The sequence below is a fragment of the Notechis scutatus genome, chromosome 8, assembly GCF_049901735.1.
Source record: "Notechis scutatus isolate UNSWTSFEM ecotype Mainland chromosome 8, rNotScu1.2, whole genome shotgun sequence".
Taxonomy (NCBI): Eukaryota; Metazoa; Chordata; class Lepidosauria; order Squamata; family Elapidae; genus Notechis; species Notechis scutatus.
Genome location: NC_142016.1, coordinates 4,687,084 through 4,708,394, shown reverse-complemented (window position 1 = coordinate 4,708,394; position 21,311 = coordinate 4,687,084). Strand labels below are relative to the sequence as shown.

General features: G+C 41.0%; 1 protein-coding gene across 6 annotated transcripts in view; it reads right to left on the bottom strand.

Moving 5' to 3' along the window:
• Positions 1–21,311, bottom strand: part of COL16A1 (collagen type XVI alpha 1 chain) — a 234,413-nt gene that overhangs the window by 180,633 nt on the left and 32,469 nt on the right. For all 6 annotated transcript variants that reach the window (XM_087970506.1, XM_087970507.1, XM_087970509.1 and 3 more), the window contains exons 3-4: positions 13,178–13,252; positions 11,036–11,153 (exon numbers count right to left, since the gene is read on the bottom strand). In XM_087970506.1, coding sequence (XP_087826632.1) covers positions 11,036–11,153; positions 13,178–13,252 — 193 coding nt within the window. The remainder of the gene's footprint in view (positions 1–11,035; positions 11,154–13,177; positions 13,253–21,311) is intronic.

The window sequence follows — 21,311 nt, the reverse complement described above, 5'->3', positions numbered from 1 at the left end:
ACACCTTATGTTGACATATAAATTTTGCCCCCAATGGAATTGCATCAATCTTTGGTCATTGCAATCAAAGGTTTTTAAGCCAGCTTTTCATTTCTAAAACAAGGAAAGCACCGAAGCTTTGCAAACTATTGTTCCAAATATCCAATAATCCCTTTTAATTACAGGTCAGCAGCTAGCAGGACCTCTAGCACAACATTTGTCCTTAAGGCACAAGATATATATTGAGGCTATAATGGTGGTGTCCACAACTTCATCAGAAATGCACTTTGAATGGTGATATATGGTAGATACAGATAGTGTCTTACTTGATGATAAAGAGTATGAGTTTGCAAGAAAGAAAATTTTACCTTTTATTGCTTGGAAATGCAATACATAATAATAAATAATAAAATAATAAATAATAAAAACAGAAGGGTCCATTTCAACTGAAACTAAGTGAGACACTGCCCATCAAAGCAAGCCAAAAGCAGCAAGATACGTAGTACTGTAGGATTGACTGGTTAAGGCCAAAGAATCAAGAACAACACTTGGAGTTACTTCTGAGTAGTATCTTTGTTGTTGTGTGCCTACAAACAGAATCTTGTCAGACTAAAGTAATTATCTGCCATAACTATAGATACACTCTGTCAATTGCTAAGGGGTATCTAGCCTTGCTCTCTTCTTGCCCAGCAGACATTCCAAGCTCCATTGTCCCTGTGCCCCTTCCTCCTGCAACTCTGGTCTACATTCCATTGCGTGACCTAGCATCCTGTCAAGTCCTGAAGCCAAGCTCAGCTGACTGCCTAAATCAGTGCCTAAGCTCATACACCATGCTTCATCTGATTGATAAAGTAATCAATATCTCAGAATTGCACACTATGTAGTTCTATAACCTGACCAAATGATCTGAATTCACACAACAGAAACTAAGTTTAAACTTAGCCAGGCTTAATTCTTGGCGAATGAAGCCACATGGTTTGTAACTCTGACCTGTTAATCCTGAATGAAGGCAGCTGATAGGTCATATCTGCAGACACACAGATCTCTCCATGCATCAAACACGGGATAAGAAGTAACTGATGGAAAATTAACAAGGAGAAATCTAACCTAGAACTAAGGAGGACTTTCCTGACAGTGAGGACAATTAATCAGTGGAACAGCTGAACTGAGAAGGACTAGGGGTGACATGAGGGCTGCCACAAAGAGAAGGGGGTCAACCTATTCTCCAAAGCACCTGAAGGCAGGACAAGAAGCAATGGATGGAAACTAACTAAGGAGACAACCAACCTAGAATTAAGGAGAAATTTTTCTGACAGTTAGAACAATTAACCAGTGAGAATGGCATGTCCCCCAAAGTTGTAAGTACTCCATCATTGAAGGTTTTTAAGAAGAGAGTGGACAGTTATTTGCCTGGAATGGCACAGGGTCTCCTGTTTGAGAAGGAAGTTGGAATAGAAGACCTTCAAGGTCCCTTCCAAATTTGTTACTCTGTATTAAAGTCAGCTGTTTGAAAACTTATTAGCTTTAGATGGGTTGGACTAAAATGTCCATCACCCAACATATTGAAGGATATTGGAATAATAGCAAACACTCCCAAAACAAATGCAATTAGAGGTTTCTGCAAGATCCAATGTATTTGTCAAATATGGTAAAAACCGTTTTGTCCCATTGTGGTGCCAATTCTGCCTCTTTCACATATGTGTGAAACATCATCACAGGTGTACAAAGGAGGTCTGGCTTGTGTTCCAGTAAGTGCAATGCTCTCTTCATCTTTTGTGTCTCTGGCAGACACTTCTATCTTTGTAGTGAGTTTAGAAGATTGAGAAAGATAGGATCTGTTACCAAGGCAACAAACAAACATGGATTAAGCTCATACAAAAAAGTAAAGATGTATGAAAATTTGTAAGACAGGACCTCTCTAATTCACATGAAGATAGAGAGAGGAGAAGCACAAGCCATGATATTGCCACTGGTTCATCTACATCAGATTTTTCCAGTTTTATCCTGAGATAAGTAGGACAGGATTGGTGATGGTGGTGGAGGATGCAAAACATGATGTACTGTAATCCTAAGCAATCAGTCTTGCAAAGATGCCAAGGTCCAAGGATTAACTGCAGCTTCACCAAGCGAAGAATACACAGCTTTGCAGATAGCCGCAGAATAAATTAAAGTCAAACTGCAATGACAATTGTGCTGTTTGCAGTACTTTGATTGATAGTAGCTGAACCATGCAGTCCAAATAGCCAGATTTTAAGCAATTCAGCACAGTGATAAGGAGAATTCCATTGTAAGAGAAGCTAATGAGAAATGAAAATTCTGATAGGTGGAAATTCTTTTTAAAAGATACTGAGAGTACAATCAGAGTTGGCAGCAAGGCTGGCTGGGGAATTCTGGGAGTTGAAGTCCACATAGCTTAAAGCTGCCAAGGTTATGGAATATTGCTTGCAATTATGACAAAAAAAATAGAAGACAGCAGAAAGCAATGTGGATATAGGTAAGCTTGGTGAATATTTAAAATGGTTAAAAAATAAATATGTACAGGAAGTAGAAAGAAGATCAGAATGTTAAAAGAGAAAACAAAGAAAATGAGAAATGGAATAAAAGATTCATTATTCAGAATGAACTGGATAAAGGATGTTGAGGAGGATTTCACATGCTTAAAAGAAAAAGAAAATAATGGTTACAGGAACTGGTCTTGGCTAGTCTAGGGAAGAGAAGGACCAGGGGAGACATGATAGCAGTCTTCCAATGTTTGAGGGGCTGCCACAGGGAGGAAGGGGTCAAGCTATTTTCTAAAGCACCTGCAGGCCAGACAAGGAACAATGGATGGAAACTGATCAAGGAGAGATTCATCCTGGAAATAAGGAGAATTTTTCTGACAGTGAGAAAATCAACCAATGGAACAGAAGTTGTCTTCAGAAGTTGTGGGAGCTTCATCGCTGGAGGATTTCAAGAAGAGATTGGACTGTCATTTGTCAGAAATGGTGTAGGGTCTCCTCCTGCTTGGGTGAGGGGTTGGACTAGATGACCTACAAGGTCCTTTCCAACTCTGTTAATCTAATATAATCTAATTAATCTAAGCCAGTCTATCAAATTCCCAGTCAAGAAAGGACAAAGCTAACAAGAAAGCAAAGTGAGAGGGACTCAAAATATTGTGGTTCAGTCTTCTCCAACAAAAATGTATGTATTCCACCTGGAAATTTAAAAGTAATATGAACAAGGAAGTTTGAAGCTTTGGAAAAAATGTGGGTAGGAGATCTTTGAATTCTGACTGAGTTTAAATCTCTTGGCCAGGCAACTTGTAAACCAGAACACTTAAGGACTTTGCTAATGTTTTGTTCAAATTTTGAAGTCACTTTTTCTCACCTTCGGCAACTTTTATTGGAAAATACTTTATTAGTTTTACCTTTAAAAGAACAACACAACTACAAATTATGTACAACAAAAAGAAAAATAGGCCTTGGCATAGACCAAGAGGGGAAGAGAGGAAAGCCTAAGAGAGGGAAAAGGGAAGAGTAAGGGAGGGGAAGGATAGAGTAGGGAAAACAGTTAAAATAAAACCATATTTTGTGACTGTCTGTAAGATCCTTTCTTCTTCAACAGTATCATCGGCGGTGCTTTTCTTTATCTTTATCTGCTGCTCGGGAGGCCCTCGGCCATAATTTTCCTAGAGATGATCTAAACCAGGTTTAGCCAATTATACAAGGATTCCAATTGTTGTAATATGATGAGGATTCTTTATTTTTAGTGCTTGGGTTAGTTGTCCATTTCAAGCGCATTGTAACATTTTCTGAATAACCATATGTTCAGAGGGAATGGAAGATAATTTCCAGCACTGGTTGCAGTCTTCTGCGGCTAAGATATGAATGTACAATATACTTCCATCTTTTGGGTATTTAAAAGTTTATCGAAAATTCAGAAGGAAGGACTCTGGTTTGTACTCTATTTGTTCCTTGGTTATTTCCCTCTAGCCAGCGCCTAATTTTTGCCAGTACTTCTGGGTTTCCTTGCCACGACCACCACAAATGGAAGAAGGTACCTTCTATGCTTTTACATTTCCAACAATTGGGGCTCGTGCAATTGGGGTGCATCTTAGCCAATCTCGAAGGGGGCAGGTGCCATCTTAAAACATTTTATAGTGCGTTTTCTTTATAAGCTGCTGATTTCGGCAACTTTAAGGTGTTTAGACTTCAACTCCCAGAATTTCCCAGCCAGCCACGTGCCAAGATTGAAAACACTGCTCTAGGTACAATGTTTGAGGAATCTTGGAGAACAGATGCCAGATGAATGGAGATGGACGTGTGAAAAGGTGGAAAGGAAGACCCAGGAACCACTGATCAGCCAAGCTGACTTCAATACCTGTGGCATTTCTAGAGAAAGTGATAAAGCAATTAATCAATGCTCACTTTCTGAATAATGCCACCATGATTAGCAGTCAGCATTGCTGTCTCCAGAACAAATCTCACAAGACTAACCTTCTCCGTCTTTTGAAATAGACAATTTCCACAGCACATTGTGAAATAATATGTCTTTATTTCAGCAAAACGTTTGACATTGTTCTCTGTGAAATTCTGATTAGCAAGCTTGTTAGGCATGGGCCGGATGGCTTGACAGTGGATACCCAGGCAAGTTAAAAACTGTGTTCAAAATGGTCCCTTATTAATGCTTCCTCATCAAACTGAAACGAAGCATGGATTAAAGTGCCATAAAGTTCAGCCCTGAATTTTACACTCTTCAACTTTTTAGAGATGAAGGGAATGTTTTTTCAACCCCCAATGGCCAAAGACTGAGTAGAGCAGGAGTCAGATGAAATTCAGGATGATCTGGAGAAGTTAAGAGAAATAGGCTTAACGTAATAGAATTTGTTCAAGATAAATGCTTTTTCACACAGGAAAGGAAAAAAGGCACAGCATTGGAAATCCGGCTCAGTAGAAATATCTTTTAGAAATATATTAATGATTATAAACTGAATATGAACTAGCAGTGTGATGGGGCCAATCAGTTTCAGGCTACATCAACAGAAGCTCAGTTTCAAGTTTGGGAAAGTAATAGTTCCATTTTATTTTGTGTTGGTCAAATTCCATCTCAAGTACTGTGTCCAATTCTGGACACATTTGAAGAAAGATTCAGAAAATCTGGAGGAGATACAGGGAAAGTCAACAAAGTTGATGACAAGGCTAAGAAGTGAAGTCTTGTGAGGAGAGCTTGAGAGAGAAGCATATATTTAGCAATGAGAAAAAAATGATAGAGGGGGCACATTTCAAATAACTCATGGGGAGGGAAAGGGTCACCCAGAAGAAGGCCAAGCTCTGGAGAATCATGGAGCTATTTCTCCAAAACTTGAAGGGCTGTCACAGGGAAGAGGGAGTCAATTTATTCTCTAAAGCAGGGGTCTCCAACCTTGGCAACTTTGAAACTTGTGGACTTCAACTCCCAGAATTCCTCAGCAGCAACTTTGAGACTTGTGGACTTCAACTCCCAGAATTCCTCAGCAGCAACTTTGAGACTTGTGGACTTCAACTCCCAGAATTCCTCAGCAGCAACTTTGAGACTTGTGGACTTCAACTCCCAGAATTCCTCAGCAGCAACTTTGAGACTTGTGGACTTCAGCTCCCAGAATTCCTCAGCAGCAACTTTGAGACTTGTGGACTTCAGCTCCCAGAATTCCTCAGCAGCAACTTTGAGACTTGTGGACTTCAACTCCCAGAATTCCTCAGCAGCAACTTTGAGACTTGTGGACTTCAGCTCCCAGAATTCCTCAGCAGCAACTTTGAGACTTGTGGACTTCAGCTCCCAGAATTCCTCAGCAGCAACTTTGAGACTTGTGGACTTCAGCTCCCAGAATTCCTCAGCAGCAACTTTGAGACTTGTGGACTTCAGCTCCCAGAATTCCTCAGCAGCAACTTTGAGACTTGTGGACTTCAGCTCCCAGAATTCCTCAGCAGCAACTTTGAGACTTGTGGACTTCAGCTCCCAGAATTCCTCAGCAGCAACTTTGAGACTTGTGGACTTCAGCTCCCAGAATTCCTCAGCAGCAACTTTGAGACTTGTGGACTTCAACTCCCAGAATTCCTCAGCAGCAACTTTGAGACTTGTGGACTTCAACTCCCAGAATTCCTCAGCCAGCTTTGCTGGCTGAGGAATTCTGGGAGTTGAAGTCCACTAGTCTTAAAGTTGCCAAGGTTGGAGACCCCTGCTCTAAAGCACCTGAGGGCAAAACAAGAAGCAGTGGCTGGAAGCTCATCAGAAGGAGATCCAACATGGAAAAGTGAAATTTCCTGACAATGAGAACAATTAAGCAATGGAACAGCTTGCCTCTTGGTACTGTGGGTGCTCCATCACTCATGGTTTTCAAGAAAGATTGGACATCCATTTGTCCAGGATGGTATAAGGACTCCTGCCTTTGGGCTGGAAGTTAGAATACTTCCAAAGCATCTTCCTATCCTATGATTCTATGATTCTAAATCACAGGATGGTCACCTCCTGTTAAATATTAAGAAAAAAAACTTCCTGGTTGTAGGAATGATGGAGCAGTTGACCCCGTTGCCAAGGGAGATCATAAGCAAATCTCCATGGATGTATTTAAACAAACAGCACTCTGTCTGGGATGTTTTATCCTGGATTCTTGCCCTGATCAGAGAGATCAGTCTGCAGCTGAGCACCAAGCAAACATTGATTCATGATATCAAAATAGTTGTCTTGGATGTTGGTGCAAGAGGTTTCATTTCTGCACTGCATGTTTTCTAAACTGAGGGGGAAACAGGTCTTGGATGTAATGGTGGGGGACAAAGCAGGAGTGTCCTGAAGGGGGCTGGAGGGAGAGGTTACAGTAATGGGGATCCCGGTACTTCCAGATACTGTACTGATGGACTCTGTATCCCAGTGGTCCAAACAAGCATGGTTAATGGAAGGAAGATGTCATCCATCACTGTCTGGATGGTCACAGAACTCCCATCCCTGCTTATAAAACGGAGTGTATCCTCTGAGATGCCTCCTGCTTCAAAACAGTCTCCCCAACATCACTAGGTGGCATCCATAGACACCTCAAATTTAATTCATTTGAAGAATATGAAAGGAAATGAAAGCATATTCATGAACTGAAGAAGCTTCTCGGATGAGAAGCGAAACATTTTCAACAGAAAAAAACAAAGTCCAGTTGCCTTTTGGAAAAAGCATATTTGGGAGATAGTAAGCATGAAAAACCTATGGGAGCCTCTGGAATTTTTAGAATTCTCATTTAAACTCTCAAGCCAGTTCATAAGAGACTTGGAACAAAAACTCAACAGACTGGGTAATCTTGTGAGATTTTGGCTGCTGTACTTGAAACTAAGCTGCTTTCTGTGTATAAGCAGAAGAAGAGGGGACATATGAATGACCTCCCCCCACCCACCTACCTTGCGTCTGGCTTTTCTGTCTTGACCAGGCCTCAGGAAAGGGCAGCCCAACCCAGCTAGTAAACAGCTTCAGCATTTGCAGGCCATCAGTCAAGTCCTCTCCGAGTGGATGCCAAGTTTTGCTGGAGCAAGAAAAACACCCGCCAAACAGGAGGAATTGCTGAAGGGCCTGGAAAAGTCTCAAAGCCTTTGTTGCTTTTGGGCAGTGATTGACTTTCCAGGATCGAGAGATCCTTCCAGTCATTCAGCTGAAGCTAAATCACCCACAAAACCTCTCGTTTGGAGGACCCAAACACTCTTCGCTGGGGGACACACAGCAAAGCAAACCAGGCCAATTAAAAATGGTTGCATTCACATAAGTTAAAGCTGATTAATTTTAACTTGGTTATTATTTTTCTGTGTTAACAGATTGTGTGAATTCAAACTGTTCGATTACTTTAGGCTACTACATGAGCTCAGAAAATAGCTCAGACAAGTAAACAGCATAGTTGTATTATTTGATTACAGTTGCAGAGGAGTTTCCTGGCTGGTTTGCTCAGTTTTGGGTACTCCAAGTAGAGACTCTTCTGCACTGAGATATCAGGGATCAAAGAGTTAATTGATTTAGGACAGTTGTCTTTTCCCACCATTCAAGGATTTTCCAGAGGCTCACATGAAAATTTTGCTCTCCTCTGAACTGTCAGCTTGTATTTAGACAACATGTTAATCAAGGTTAAAGAGGGGTTGGATTGTGGTCCACCATGCTGTGTGAAACTGGCCATTGCATGGAATCTTAGCATGACTTATTTTAAAATTAAAATGTTGTGTCAAACTACACAACTATCAATCAGGGATGATACTGAGACTTAAAAATATCACTTTCCAAACTCTGTTTGGACTAAGTGATTGGCATAATTTTATATTAGTGAACTAAACCATTCTTACTTTAACTATGACTTATTGAATGAACCACAATTGGCTGAATAAACTGAATATTGTAAGCCAGAAACCATGGGTTGACAAGATAAAGGTAAAATTTCTTACAAGTTGAGTTTGACTCCGGATGAATTGGATAGGTCTACATAGCCTTCCTTGGCAACAATACAGCTTCACTCCCATAATTCTCAGGCACATTCTTCATACATCAATTTGAGACCCAACTCAGTTGGGAGACCTGAAGTTGATGATGACTGGTTATGGTAAATTCTTTGGGGGAGACAGTGATCACAGCTTGGTGTGGGTGAGGAACATAAGAGTCATGACTCCTAGCTTGGTTCAACACCAATGAGTGACTAAATAGATATGCCCATACTGTTTTCCAGGCAACAATACAGAAATACTATAGTTTCTAGGATCATTTTTCAACTTTCCTGGGATTTATGTTGTTCTTTCACCTGAGAATGAACAAATTCTATCCAAATTTACCATTTGAAGCCAACCGCAACTGCTAGAGTCACATAACACACAGTACACTTTGTACTCCTCATCATAGTGCAGAAAGCTCACCAGAGTCCACAAGCTGATGAGAATGGTGCATTATGGTTATCAACTATTGCTTCCCCAAGTTCAACTCTGGCTTGTGGCTCATATGGGAGACAGAACTGCAGGCCTGCATATTATTTATTAAGAGGCTGCCACAAAGAAGTTGGGGTCAACCTAGTCTCCAAATAAACCGAAAGCAGAACAACGAGCAATGGATGGAAACTAATCAAGGAGAGAATGAACCTGGGAATAAGGAGTCCTGACAGTTAGAACAATTAATCATTGTAAAGATTTGCCTCCAGAAATTGTGGGTGCTCCAACGCTGGAGGATTTTAAGAAGAAATTGGACAACCATTTGTCTGAAATGATATACAGTATCCTGGTTCAGCAAGGGGTGGCGGGGTATGGATTAGAAGACCTCCAAAGTCCCTTCCAATCCTGACATTCTGTTATTTATTGTTATTTTATTAGGGTTCTAAGCCCAATAGTCCAATTGTGAATGGCTTCAAGTAGCATATAAACATATGAAAGTCAAGTAATAAAATAGTCAACAGAATAAGAACAAACATATTAATAACACAATGAATAATTATAGTCAGTAGAATCAGGAATATTAATCAGTTAATCTATGAAACCAACCCTGTAAAGTAGCATTCCATGGCCAGGGGAAATAAGATGGAAATAATATGGCCTGCAAGAATAATCTAGTTTCAAAGGAGTTCTTGGAAAGCAAAGGGGGAAAGGGCTATTGCATCTCATAGGAGATGCAGTTCTACAAGAGGGAAGTATCAGTTATCTCATTTCTCTGACTCCTGAAGGTGGCATTCCTTGAGTAAAGAATCACCGGCCCTCAGTTCTTGCAGATGAATAGATTGAGAATTGCAAAAATTAGGAATGTAGTAGAAGCTTTCAGGCTAATAAGCTTCATTAAAAGGCAGAAGTCTCCAGTTAGCAAAGTTTAGTAAAATTTATTACAGGTAGTCTTTGACTTACAAACACAACGGAGCCCCAAAGTTCTGGTTTTAAGTGAGGCATTTGTTAAGTGACTTTTGCCCCATTTTATGACCTTTCTTGCCTCCGTTGTAAAGTGAATTACTGCAGTTGATAAGTTAGTAACCCAGTTGTTAAGTGAATCTGGCTTCCCCATTGACTTTCCTTGTCAGAAGGCTGCAAAAGGTGATCACATGACCTTGGGACACAACAACAGCCGCAAATATGAACCAGCTGCCAAGCATTTGAATGTTGATGATATGATCACAGGGATGTTGCTAAGATCGTAACTGTGAAAAAGGGTCATAAGTCACTTTTTTTAATGCATTTATAACTTTGGTCACTAAATGAACAGTTGTAAGTCAAGGACTACTTGTAGTCTGAAAGCTAATATCTATTGAAGGTCCTGTAGATATACAGATGTTGAGCCAACAACCAACACCTTGAACTGTATCTAGAAGCCAACTGGCCACCAGAGTAGGGCCTGAAGCAGTGGTGCTACCTTGTCCAATGAGGATGAATTTCAGGCTGATTCTGCATTCAGCAAGAACAGTCATACCCAGCAGGTCTGAGGATCCTTTCCCCCCCTGAGTTTCAGAAGCAAGACTGGCCACACAGGTACCCACCTGTACTCCCAGGTACTCCCTTTCCCACACTGCTGTTTCCTAAATGAGAGTAATCCTCAACTGGAACTTCAAATGGTGATTCCATGACCTGGGGATGCTGCAACCATCATAAACACATGTTGGTTGCCAATCGCCCAAATGCTGATCACTTGAGAATGGGGATGCTATGCCAGCACATGGACCAGTTCAGCATCATTGTAAATTGGAATGGTCACTAAATGAATGGTTCTAAGTTGAGGACTACCTATATCTGCCTTAACAATCATGTCTGAAAACCCTGGACATCGTAATTGGTTAAGGTTAAGGTTTTGCCCATCTTCCTTGTAGACCTTCACCTCCCACTGATACATGGGGAGAAGGAAGGCTTCTAAACCAGCAAAGATCTGGTCAGTTTCTCAATTGCTGGCCCAACAGACGGGTTTACTGTTATATTATTTTCGCCTCAAAACAAATTCCTCCAGCAGACAGTTGGAACAAGGAATTAGAACTGAAATTGATGCATGGCATTAATTTGCACAGAAAACAGGTTATCCACAAGCAACGGCCATGCAGCAGCTTTAAGAGTCAGGAACGGAGAACACTCACTTCGTTGGATGAACCAAGGAAGTGTTGCCTAGTCGGAGGATCATCGGACCTTTGGGATTGCGTATTTTCTTAACTGACGAGGTCTTCAGAAGACCAAACCTTTTGATTAGATTAAATCCTGGAAAAGAGAGAAGAAGGTAAGCTGGGAGTCTATTGGGAATTTGGGATGTTGTAATGAAATGCAGAGAGGGGGAAAACACCAGGTTGGGAAGTCTAATTTCACCATCTATTTTTTTTTAAACTTTCTCTATTGGTTCATAATATCTTCCTTATTCACATTGCAGAATAATAAAGACTAATTCCTGAAAATGTAAGGTACAGAAGAATAACGAGCTGTGGAGCATTAGATGTGGGTCTTTTATAGATAAAAATAGGTTTGAGTCAGAATGCCTGAAAGTCCATCCTTTAGTGTGGTGCATCTCTAGTCCTTATTGAGACTGGCTGTTCCTTTAATTGGGAAAAATGAAGAAAAAGCATAGTATTTTTCCTTAAGGGAAATAAGGACTTCAAAATGGTGAGGCTTCTGAGTCTATTTCCACCTATCATTTATGTGTCTGTCTGTTTATGGTCATAGTCCCAAAGCCACGGGCACACTGACACATCCCATTCATATCCAAAACTTAAATTACATTTTGATCCATCTCATCTAAGACTACTGCTATTACACAGTATTTGAGGACTTTCCGGGAGATTTTGACAGTATGGATCATCTCATAGGAAGTGTACAATTGCCTGTTGGAAGCTGTCCAGACAATATGTGATGAGATTAGTTCAGTCCTAAGGGAACGATAGACGGGGCACTTCAGAAGTCCGTAATCAGCTGTTTCCCCTTCAGTGTTCAAACATCTGAATGAACGCTTTTGATAGTGGATGTGATTAAATCTTCCCATCAACGGCACCCAGGATAGGGGGCCTAAGACATAAATCCCCTTCCTGGCAAAGGCACAAGGACTGGATAAAAAGAATTGGGTATTGTAAAAATGCAGGTACATAATATCGTTGTAGCAGGGACAAGAGATATTTAGCTCTATCCTTTGGTACATTAAGATCAAAACATTTTCTGCCTGATCTCATACCAGAAAAAAAAAAAACACATTGGGGAATAAACCTGAAATGTTCAATCATTGTCCCCATTTCAACACATCATCTCTTTTGTCTGTGCCAGTGCAAAGGATACTGGGAGTATCTTCTGGAACACATCACGAGCATCCCTTAAAAGAATGTTTCTCAACCTTAGCAACAGAGGGAAGGAGATACCTGAAATCAAACTTGCCCATAACTCCTGTGGAACCATCTTTGGCTTGCTTAATGTGCCCCTGTGTTTAGCAGGGATGTCTTTTGCAGCAACTTCTCCACGAAAGGTGTTACATTAAGGCCGTGTTTCTCGACCTTAGCAATTTTTACACACATGGGCTTCAACACCCAGAATTTCCCAAGCAACATAGTTAAAATGGTTAGACCTCAGCTCAGCCTGCTGGCTGGGGAATTCTGGAAGTTGAATTCTACACATCTTAAAAGAGCTGGGGAATTTTGGGAGTTGAAGTTCACCCGAGTTAAAGTTGCTAAAGTTGACAAACACCGCCTTAACATAACCTCCCTCGTGGAGATGTTGCTGCAAAAAAACATGGTAGGCACGGGGGCGTGTTAGCAAGCCAAAGGTGACCACAGAAGTTATGGGGACCTCTGATTTTAGGCAAAGCAGGTATCTCCTTCCCTCTTGCTCCAGGTCAGGTTTCAGGCAGTGGTTTTTAAAGAAGAGGATCTACCTGTCACCCCACATTCTTACTTCTTGTCTTCCATTTCTCAGCCCTGGGGAAAGTGCTAAAATGACAATCTAAGCAGCTGTCATAGAATGGCAAACTAAGGTTGTGTTTCTTGGATGAATGTTAGGCTTACAGATCAGGCTGCAAGGTAAAAGATAGGCTTTGATGACTATCTGGACAGTGACCCCCCAGCTGCCTCATCTCTTGCCACACTCCACCCTACCCCATCTGCACCTGGGGAGGACAATGCCAAGAAAACACTCTTTGGATGCTTATTAGCTAGACCTCAATGGGTGGGGGCAGGTCAAGCAAGCAGGGCTATCTCAATCCCACGAATCTGGAGGAAAGAGAAGGAAGAGAATCTGGGCTGCCCACTTACCAGTTATATTTACAAATTCATCGCTGCTGTGGTCCAGACGGAGATTTTCTTTCTCCAGTAGCGGACACTTCTCTCCTGTAAGAGAATGATTAATAAGAAGGATTAATCAGTGGAACTTTGTCTCCTGGAGTTGTGGGGGGCTCCATGACTGGAGGTTTTCAAAAATAGACTAGACAACCACTTGACCACTTGTTTGGGAGATATAAGGACTCCTGCCTTGGGCATGGAGTTGGAGACCTCCTCTAAAGTCCTTCCACTATGACTAGATGATAAGACATTTTCTAACCATCACCACGGAGCATTGACATTCATTAACATGTGAGTTAAGCCCCCAGATGCCATTGGTTGAGACACAGGATTCAGTAAGGAATGAAGACGGGACTTAGTTATACAAGTGGAGGGGTTATTGCTCAAGCAACTGTTGGGTTTTTCCCTGGCAGAGAGGTTAATTCTGACTCAGAGGCCAGGCCTCCCTTGCCAGGACCCGTCTCAGAATTTTTCATGTGATTTAGTTTTGGAAATGATAGAAATAAATAAGATAGCTGTTCTAAAATAGAGAAATGACTCATCTCTGGACAGACATTCACCAGACCCAGCATTTGTTTTCTCTCTCTCTCTCTCTCTCTCTCTCTCTCTCTCTCTCTCTCTCCTCTCTCTCTCCTCTCCTCCCTCCCTCCCTCCCTCCTCCCTCCCTCCTAATCACTAGCCAACCTATGGATAAAAGTTAGCAAGGATGCTAACAAAAGACTGCAAAACAGTGTTGCTACCAGCTATGTTGGCTTGCAGTGCCCAGAAATCCTCAGCCAGGATTCACGCAATGTGGTGCACTAAGCCTTTGTATTTATTGACTGGCTTCCAACAATCTGTTTGATTTCCATCCAAACTTAGATTCAGGGGCCCAGAGCAGTCAACGTAGAGCTTCTACCTTCTGCTTTTTTCACAACAAGCCACTTAATGTGGGCTGGGCTGTGAGATGGTGACTAGTTCAAAGACACCCAGTTAATTTTCGTGACTGTAGATGGATTTGACCCTCAGTCTTCTTGCTCCTAAGTCATCGCCTTAGCAACAGGTTCTTGTAACTAGGTCAGGAAAGAATTAATGGCTGCATTTGCACAACTTTGGTTGATAGAATTAACCTTGATTAGTTATTTTGTATCTTATCGTAGTGTATGAACCTACTCTACAGAAAGTCCTTGACTTATGACTGTAATTGAGCCTGGCAGTTACAGTCATAAGTCATGGCAATCACAAAATGACTTTTACAACTTTTTTTGCAAAGGTCATTAAGCAACCACCGTGGTCAAAAAGCAACTGCCATGGTTGTTAAGCAATTGCTACAGTTGCTAAGCAAACTCATTGTTTGCTGTGGACCAGTTTTGCTAGAAACCAGAAGGAAACACTGGTTTCCACCAAAACATTACAGTCACATGACCACACAGTGCTGAAAACCACCATAAATGTGGATGGGTCAGTTGCCAAGTGCCCAAAATATATCCAGATGATCATGGGGGGGAGGGGGAGGTGACTTCAGAATTCCAAAACAGGGTTGTAAGTGGGTTTTGAAAGGGTCCATTATAACTTGTACCAGTCACTTTGTCATAAGTTTAAGGCTACCAGTATTTCGTTAGATCACAGTTGTGCAATATTGTTCTAATGTTGTTTTGGATAAACCCAGAAAATGATTAAAATTAGTAATCAGATGAAGCAACTTTTGTGAATCAGCCTTATCAAAACAAGGTATGCACTGGGAGATGCTTAGCTGAAAAGCTACAAAAACCCAACTCGCTGCTTCTTTTGCGTGTGAGAATTAGGATGCGTGGAGCCTGTGGAATGGGGAATAATAGCATCTCAGCAACAAAGTTTCTTTCAAAGGAGACAGAATCAATTAGCTTGCTCACATTAACAGAGTGGTTCACGCTGCTGAGTGGCCATAAATGTTTGAGTGGGTAACTTGGGCAGTGGAAAGAGCCTATGTGTTTTCAGTTGATCAGCTAAAACACATCTAATTAACAGCTAGAACATCCTCCTCCTCCTGGGTTGAAATTCCTATTTTTCACATCTGTCTCTGGAGGAATAAATATAAGAACTACCATAATGGGTATAAGATGGATGCAATGGTACATTAGCCCTTTTCTTCTTTTAGCAATTTCTGCTACCCTTTCAAAGTTCTGACTCTCCAGTTATTTGTCTTTGCATTTTTAAGGCAAGCTATTCCAGACTCAGATTTTATCAAAGTATTGAAATGTTGCAAATGGCAAAGAACAAACAATACAGAATGGATGATATTTCATCTGGCAGAAACATAGCTCTGCGACAGTTCCTTCAAGGTGCAATTTTGCTAAAATCTAGGTTGGTCCCTCAACCGTTTTCCAAATGAGACAACAATCATTTCTCTCCTCTGTGAATTTTGAGGATCACAAAGGATGACAACCTGCACCCAAAACTTTGCAATGATTGTAAGAGGCAAGACAATTCTGCCCTAAGTCCTCAGCTTATGACTACAATTGGAACAGGAACTTCCATCCCTAAACCATGGACTCGTTAAGTGAGTCATGATTGATTTTACAATACTTTTGCCTCAGCTGTTAAGCAAATCACCATGGTCATTAAACAAATCAAATTGTCATTAAGCAAATCTGGCTTCTGCCTTGACACTGTGTTTGTTGGAAGCTCCCTGGGAAGGTTGCAAATGGCACTCATGGGACTCTGGGTTGTTGCAACTGCTGTAAATATAGGCCAATTGCCAAAACCCCAACTTTTAAACATGTGACTATGGGGATGCTATGACGGTCATAAGTAAAAGGACTGATTGTAAATCCCTTTGTAAAAATGACATTGAAAGTTTGAACAGTTGTTAAATGAATGGTCATACTGTAGCTCGAGGACTACCTCTCTAGCTCAGAAGCAAACAAGGTTCACAAGGGCAGTGCTGATGTTCCTTATTCTCTGCTCTGAACCGCAAAGACGCCTGAGCTCAAAACCAACAAATTTAGAGCTTCTGCTTCTTTCAGCACTTGAGATCCTGAACTGAACGTTTTTCAGCTCCAGGCTCTTAGCATGTGTAATGGCAATGCTGAATACCGTTGTTATTTTGACGTCTTTAGTGACATATTTTGATTTTTCCTTTATTTTATGAAATCTATAGAAGTTGAGAGCTCATTCTGAGCTCATATGTTTTTAGGGGAGGTTTCCTCTTATTTATTAAATAAAAGAGAAGGAGAGGGGAATCTTCACTTAGCTCCAAAGGTTTTCCTGCTGTGAAAGTCTCAGTCTTTTGATTCCCATTCCAGAGTCATGTGCCACCAGTCAAGATCAGTGGCATCCTGACAACCAGGTCTTGCAGTCTCCTCAATATAGCCCGACCACGAAGTCACAGTACCATATTTTTATACACATTTTGCAGTGATTGTTGTTTGAAGGGAGCTTCTGCACAGACCCTAGTGCTGGGCACTGTGGAAATTGGCCACTATTGGGGCGTCTCTGCTGTTCTTATTAAAGAGCTCCTGACAACTTGTAAGAGATTTGAGCATCATCTTACTTGGTATGTTATGCTTATTTTTGCTTTTAAATCTGTTCGCTTGAGCTAATAACAACACATACAATCTCTTTATTGACTAGAGTGTTCATTATCTCTGGATCCAAAAGAATCAACCGGATCACTGGCCTTAAACTTGATAAAACAGCATGCCACCCAAGGCTTGGGTGCAGAATGTCACAGCAGGTCTTGCAAGTTGTGACTTAACAACATTCCCTCAGCACAAATATATATATTACTCACAAACTGTTGTGCTTCTTAGGTTCACTCTCTTGCTTGGCTCTTGACTGGAACTGCTAGTTATATAGGAGCTAGAAAAATAGATGGCAGCAGAAGGAACATTTGCTGCACACCAGATCTGGCAGCGCCGCTGTTGAATTCTTGTAGTCTACTGCTAATGTTCTTAATGATGACTTGGTAGCAAAGTTGATGCTTTGGGACACAGAACGCAACCCAATTTCTTGCTTTAACTGTAAATCTCTCTCAAATAAAGTCTTTCATTGGGAAGGAGAATGGAGAAATGACATACAGCTCGAATCATTAAGCCTTTCCTCATGTTCCTGTGAGTCATTGTAAGCTCCAAAACAAAACAAAATAAAAAAATAGATGTTTTCTCCAAAGGAAGAATGTATGAACTACAAGATCCCTTGAGTTTGTCTCCTAATTACCAGTTATGACCAGTTGCTATCATGGTTCAGCCACAGAACATTTTTGCAAAGGATATTGCAGCTGCTGAAAAATGGTCCCCTGGGGGCCCTTTAGAGGCATCCAAGACTGCTGCCTCAGCTCTTTCTCTTCCTGCCAAGTCCATTAAAAAAGCAAATAGGGTTCAATTATGAGTCTGAGGAGGGGCATGGCAGAGATGTTAACAGCTTAGCCTGGGCCAGTGTTGCTCAACCTTGGCAATGTATACCTTATGCCACCAGACTTGAAATTCTAGACCTAGAAAACCTAGAACTATGGCGCTTTCGGTCCGATCTAAGTATAGTATATAAAAATCATACATTGCAATGTCCTACCTGTCAATGAATACTTCAGCTTCAACCACAACAATACAAGAGAGTATACAAGAGAAACAGTGTATTGGGGCCAGGAATGACAATAGATACAAACTCAAGGTTGATCGCACCAAACTTGACTGCAGGAAAGATCGCACCAAACTTGACTTCAGCAACAGAGTAGTCAATGTCTGGAATACTCTACCTGACTCTGTGGTTTCTTCTCCAAACCTCAAAAACTTTAATCTTAGACTTTCTACTATTGACCTCACCCCTTTCCTAAGAGGTCTGTAGGGGGCGTGCATAACCGCACCAACGGGCCTATCGTCCCTGTCCTATTGTTTCTTTTATATATATATATTTATTTTTCTTATATGTATCCATGTATTCATAACTATGTTTTTACTTATACCTATTATCTTGTAAGCAACTGACAAATAAAAATAAATACAAATAAAATAAAAATAAATAAATGTTAAGATGTGTGGACTTCAGCTCCCAGAATTCCCCAGGCAGCTGGGGAGTTGAAGTCCACACATCTTAACAATGCCAAGGTTGAGAAGCACTAGGCTATGAGATTCCCTTGAATAGACCAGTGCATCATTTCTATATTGCAGGAGAAGCTGAGCAGCTTCAGATAAGAACATTCAGTTGCCATCAAAAGCTGACCTGAAACAAACATTTATGGATTTGAAGAATCCTCCTTATGCAAAACATTTTACGAAATATATGCATCTCCAGACAAGGCAAAAATGTAATAAATGAATAAACAAACAGGCAAGCTGTTAGAAATCATAATGTTCCCATGGAAATAATCACATTTTCAATAAGTTAACAAAAAATAAGGCAGAAACTGTCAGAATAAACACATTGCTCATGGAGGACCTGAAGTTATTGCCATTGCAAGGAACAAAGAAAGGTCTTGGGTTGTGTTAAGATGAAGTCTCTGAGAGTTCCAGGAAAACCTTAAAATATTTCAGAGCAGGAAGAATTTGGAGAAGAAATACATAGAGGAGGATCAGGAACTCAGGATGGGATCAAAAAAAGTCCACATAATATTTGTTTGTTTGTTTGTTTGTTTGTTTGTGTGCGTGTGTGTATGTATGTATGTATGTATGTATGTATGTATGTATGTATGTATGTGAACCAATACAGCATCTCCCACACCCATCCCCTCAAGCCATCCCAGGAGAATCCCATGGTCAATGATATCAAAAGTTGCTGAGAGGTCAAGTAGAGCAAGGATGGATGCACTACCCCATCCCGCTCCCACCAGAGATCACCCAAAAGTGCAACCAATGCTATTTCTGTCCCAAATCCAGGCCTGAATCCTGACTGGTAGGGGTTGAGATAATCCATTTCATCCAGAAACCTCTGGAGCTGCTGCGCGACCACCTTCTCAATAACCTTCCCCAAAAAGGGAAGATTGGAGACAGGTCGGAAATTATCCAACTGGGTGGAATCCAGCGATGGCTTCTTAAGAAGAGGGTGGACCACAGCCTCCTTAAATTGCTGGGGCACCGTCCCCTCCTGTAGAGAAGCATTAATCACTGCCAGAGTCCACCTGCCTGTCACCTCGTGGGAAGCTTTCACAAGCCAGGAGGAACATGGGTCTAAAACACAGGTGCTCGCGCGCATACTCCCTAGGATCCTGTCCACTTCCTCAGGAGCAACAGGGTCAAACCATTTCCAGATAACAGGGCAAGAACCTGCCTCAGGAGCTTCCACCAGATCAGCAACCACGCCGGCATCTAACTGGCAACGAAGTTGAGTGATTTTGTCTTCCAGAAAATTCGCAAATTCCTCAAAGCGCCCCTTCAGGTGGATTTCAATCTCCTCCTTCCCTAAGAGGAGATGGCTCCCCTCAAAGAGGGTCGCTGGATGATTATCTGCAGATGCAATTAGTGTGAAGTATTTATATTTCGCCTCACAAATCGCCACAAGGTAGGCCTTAGTAGCAGCTAATATATATAATATATATAATAATAATAATATTTATTTATTTATTTATTTATTTATTTATTTATTTATTTATTTATTTATTTATTTGATTTGCCAATTGTTTACAAGATAATAAGTATAAGTGTATACATAGTTGTGAATACATGAAATGGGTACATATAAGAAAAATAAAAGAATAAGAGAAACAATAGGACAGGGACGGTAGGCACGATGGTGCGCTTATGCACGCCCCCTACAGACCTCTTAGGAAAGGGGTGAGGTCAATAGTAGACAGTCTAAGGTTAAAGTTTTTGGGGTTTGGGGAAGAGACTATAGAGTCGGGTAGAGTATTCCAGACATTGACCACTCTATTGCTGAAGTCGTATTTCCTGCAATCAAGTTTGGTGCGGTTTACTTTGAGTTTGTATCTATTGTGTGCTCTTGTGTTGTTATGGTTGAAGCTGAAGTATTCATTGACAGGTAGGACATTGCAATGTATGATTTTATATACCATGCTTAGGTCAGACCGAAGACGGCGTAATTCAAGGTTTTCTAGTTTTAGAATTTCAAGTCTGGTGGCATAAGGTATTCTACAACGAGTAGAAGAGTGGAGAACTCTTCTTGTGAAATATTTCTGGACTTTCTCAATTGTGCTAATATCAGATACGTAATGAGGGTTCCAGACTGATGAACTGTATTCGAGTATTGGTCTAGCAAATGTTTTGTATGCTCTGGTTAGTAGTGTGATATTACCAGAGAAAAAACTACGTAGGATTAGGTTAACAACTCTTAATGCCTTTTTGGCTATGTAGTTGCAGTGGGCTCTAGCACTTAGATCATTAGAGGTGAGTATTCCAAGGTCCTTTACAGAGCTTGGGTCATCAACAAGATCTTGACTATTCAGCTTGTATTTTATTTTCTGATTTTTTTTTGCCAATATGTAAGACAGAGCATTTATTTGTTGAGATTTGAAGTTGCCATTTGTTTGACCATTCAGATACATAGTCAAGGTCTTTTTGTAAGGTAGCAGTATTGTCTGTGGTATTGAACAGCTTTACATCATCAGCGAAGAGGACGCAATTGCTCTTAATATGATCACAGAGGTCGTTTATGTAGAGTATGAAGAGAGTTGGTCCTAGAACACTGCCCTGGGGGACACCACTATTGACAGGTACTGGATTTGATAGAATGCTCCCGATTTTGACCATTTGTTGTCTGTTTGACAGGAATGCTTCCATCCAGTTATTCAGTTGTCCAGAGATACCATAGGATTTTATTTTTAGGAGTAGTTTGTCGTGTACCACTGAATCAAAGGCTTTACAGAAGTCTATGTAGATTGCGTCTATTGCTTTGCCCTGGTCGAGTTGTGTCGTCCATATGTTTTTGCAGTGTAAGAGTTGCAGATTACAGGATAGTTTTTTTCTGAAATATGCAATCAAGGCTCCATCCTTTCCAAGGTTATTGCCACCATTTGCACCATATTGACTTTTTGGAACTTCTCCAAAAAGGTGAGAAGAGAAACAGTGTATTGGGGCCAGGAATGACAATTTCGGTTAGTGTTCTGTGGCACTCTGCCCCACTTGGCACATAATGCTGGCCACTTTATGATGTCACCTGAACATGCTGTTCTGTAGCAACCACTTTATTTTATTTAGCATAT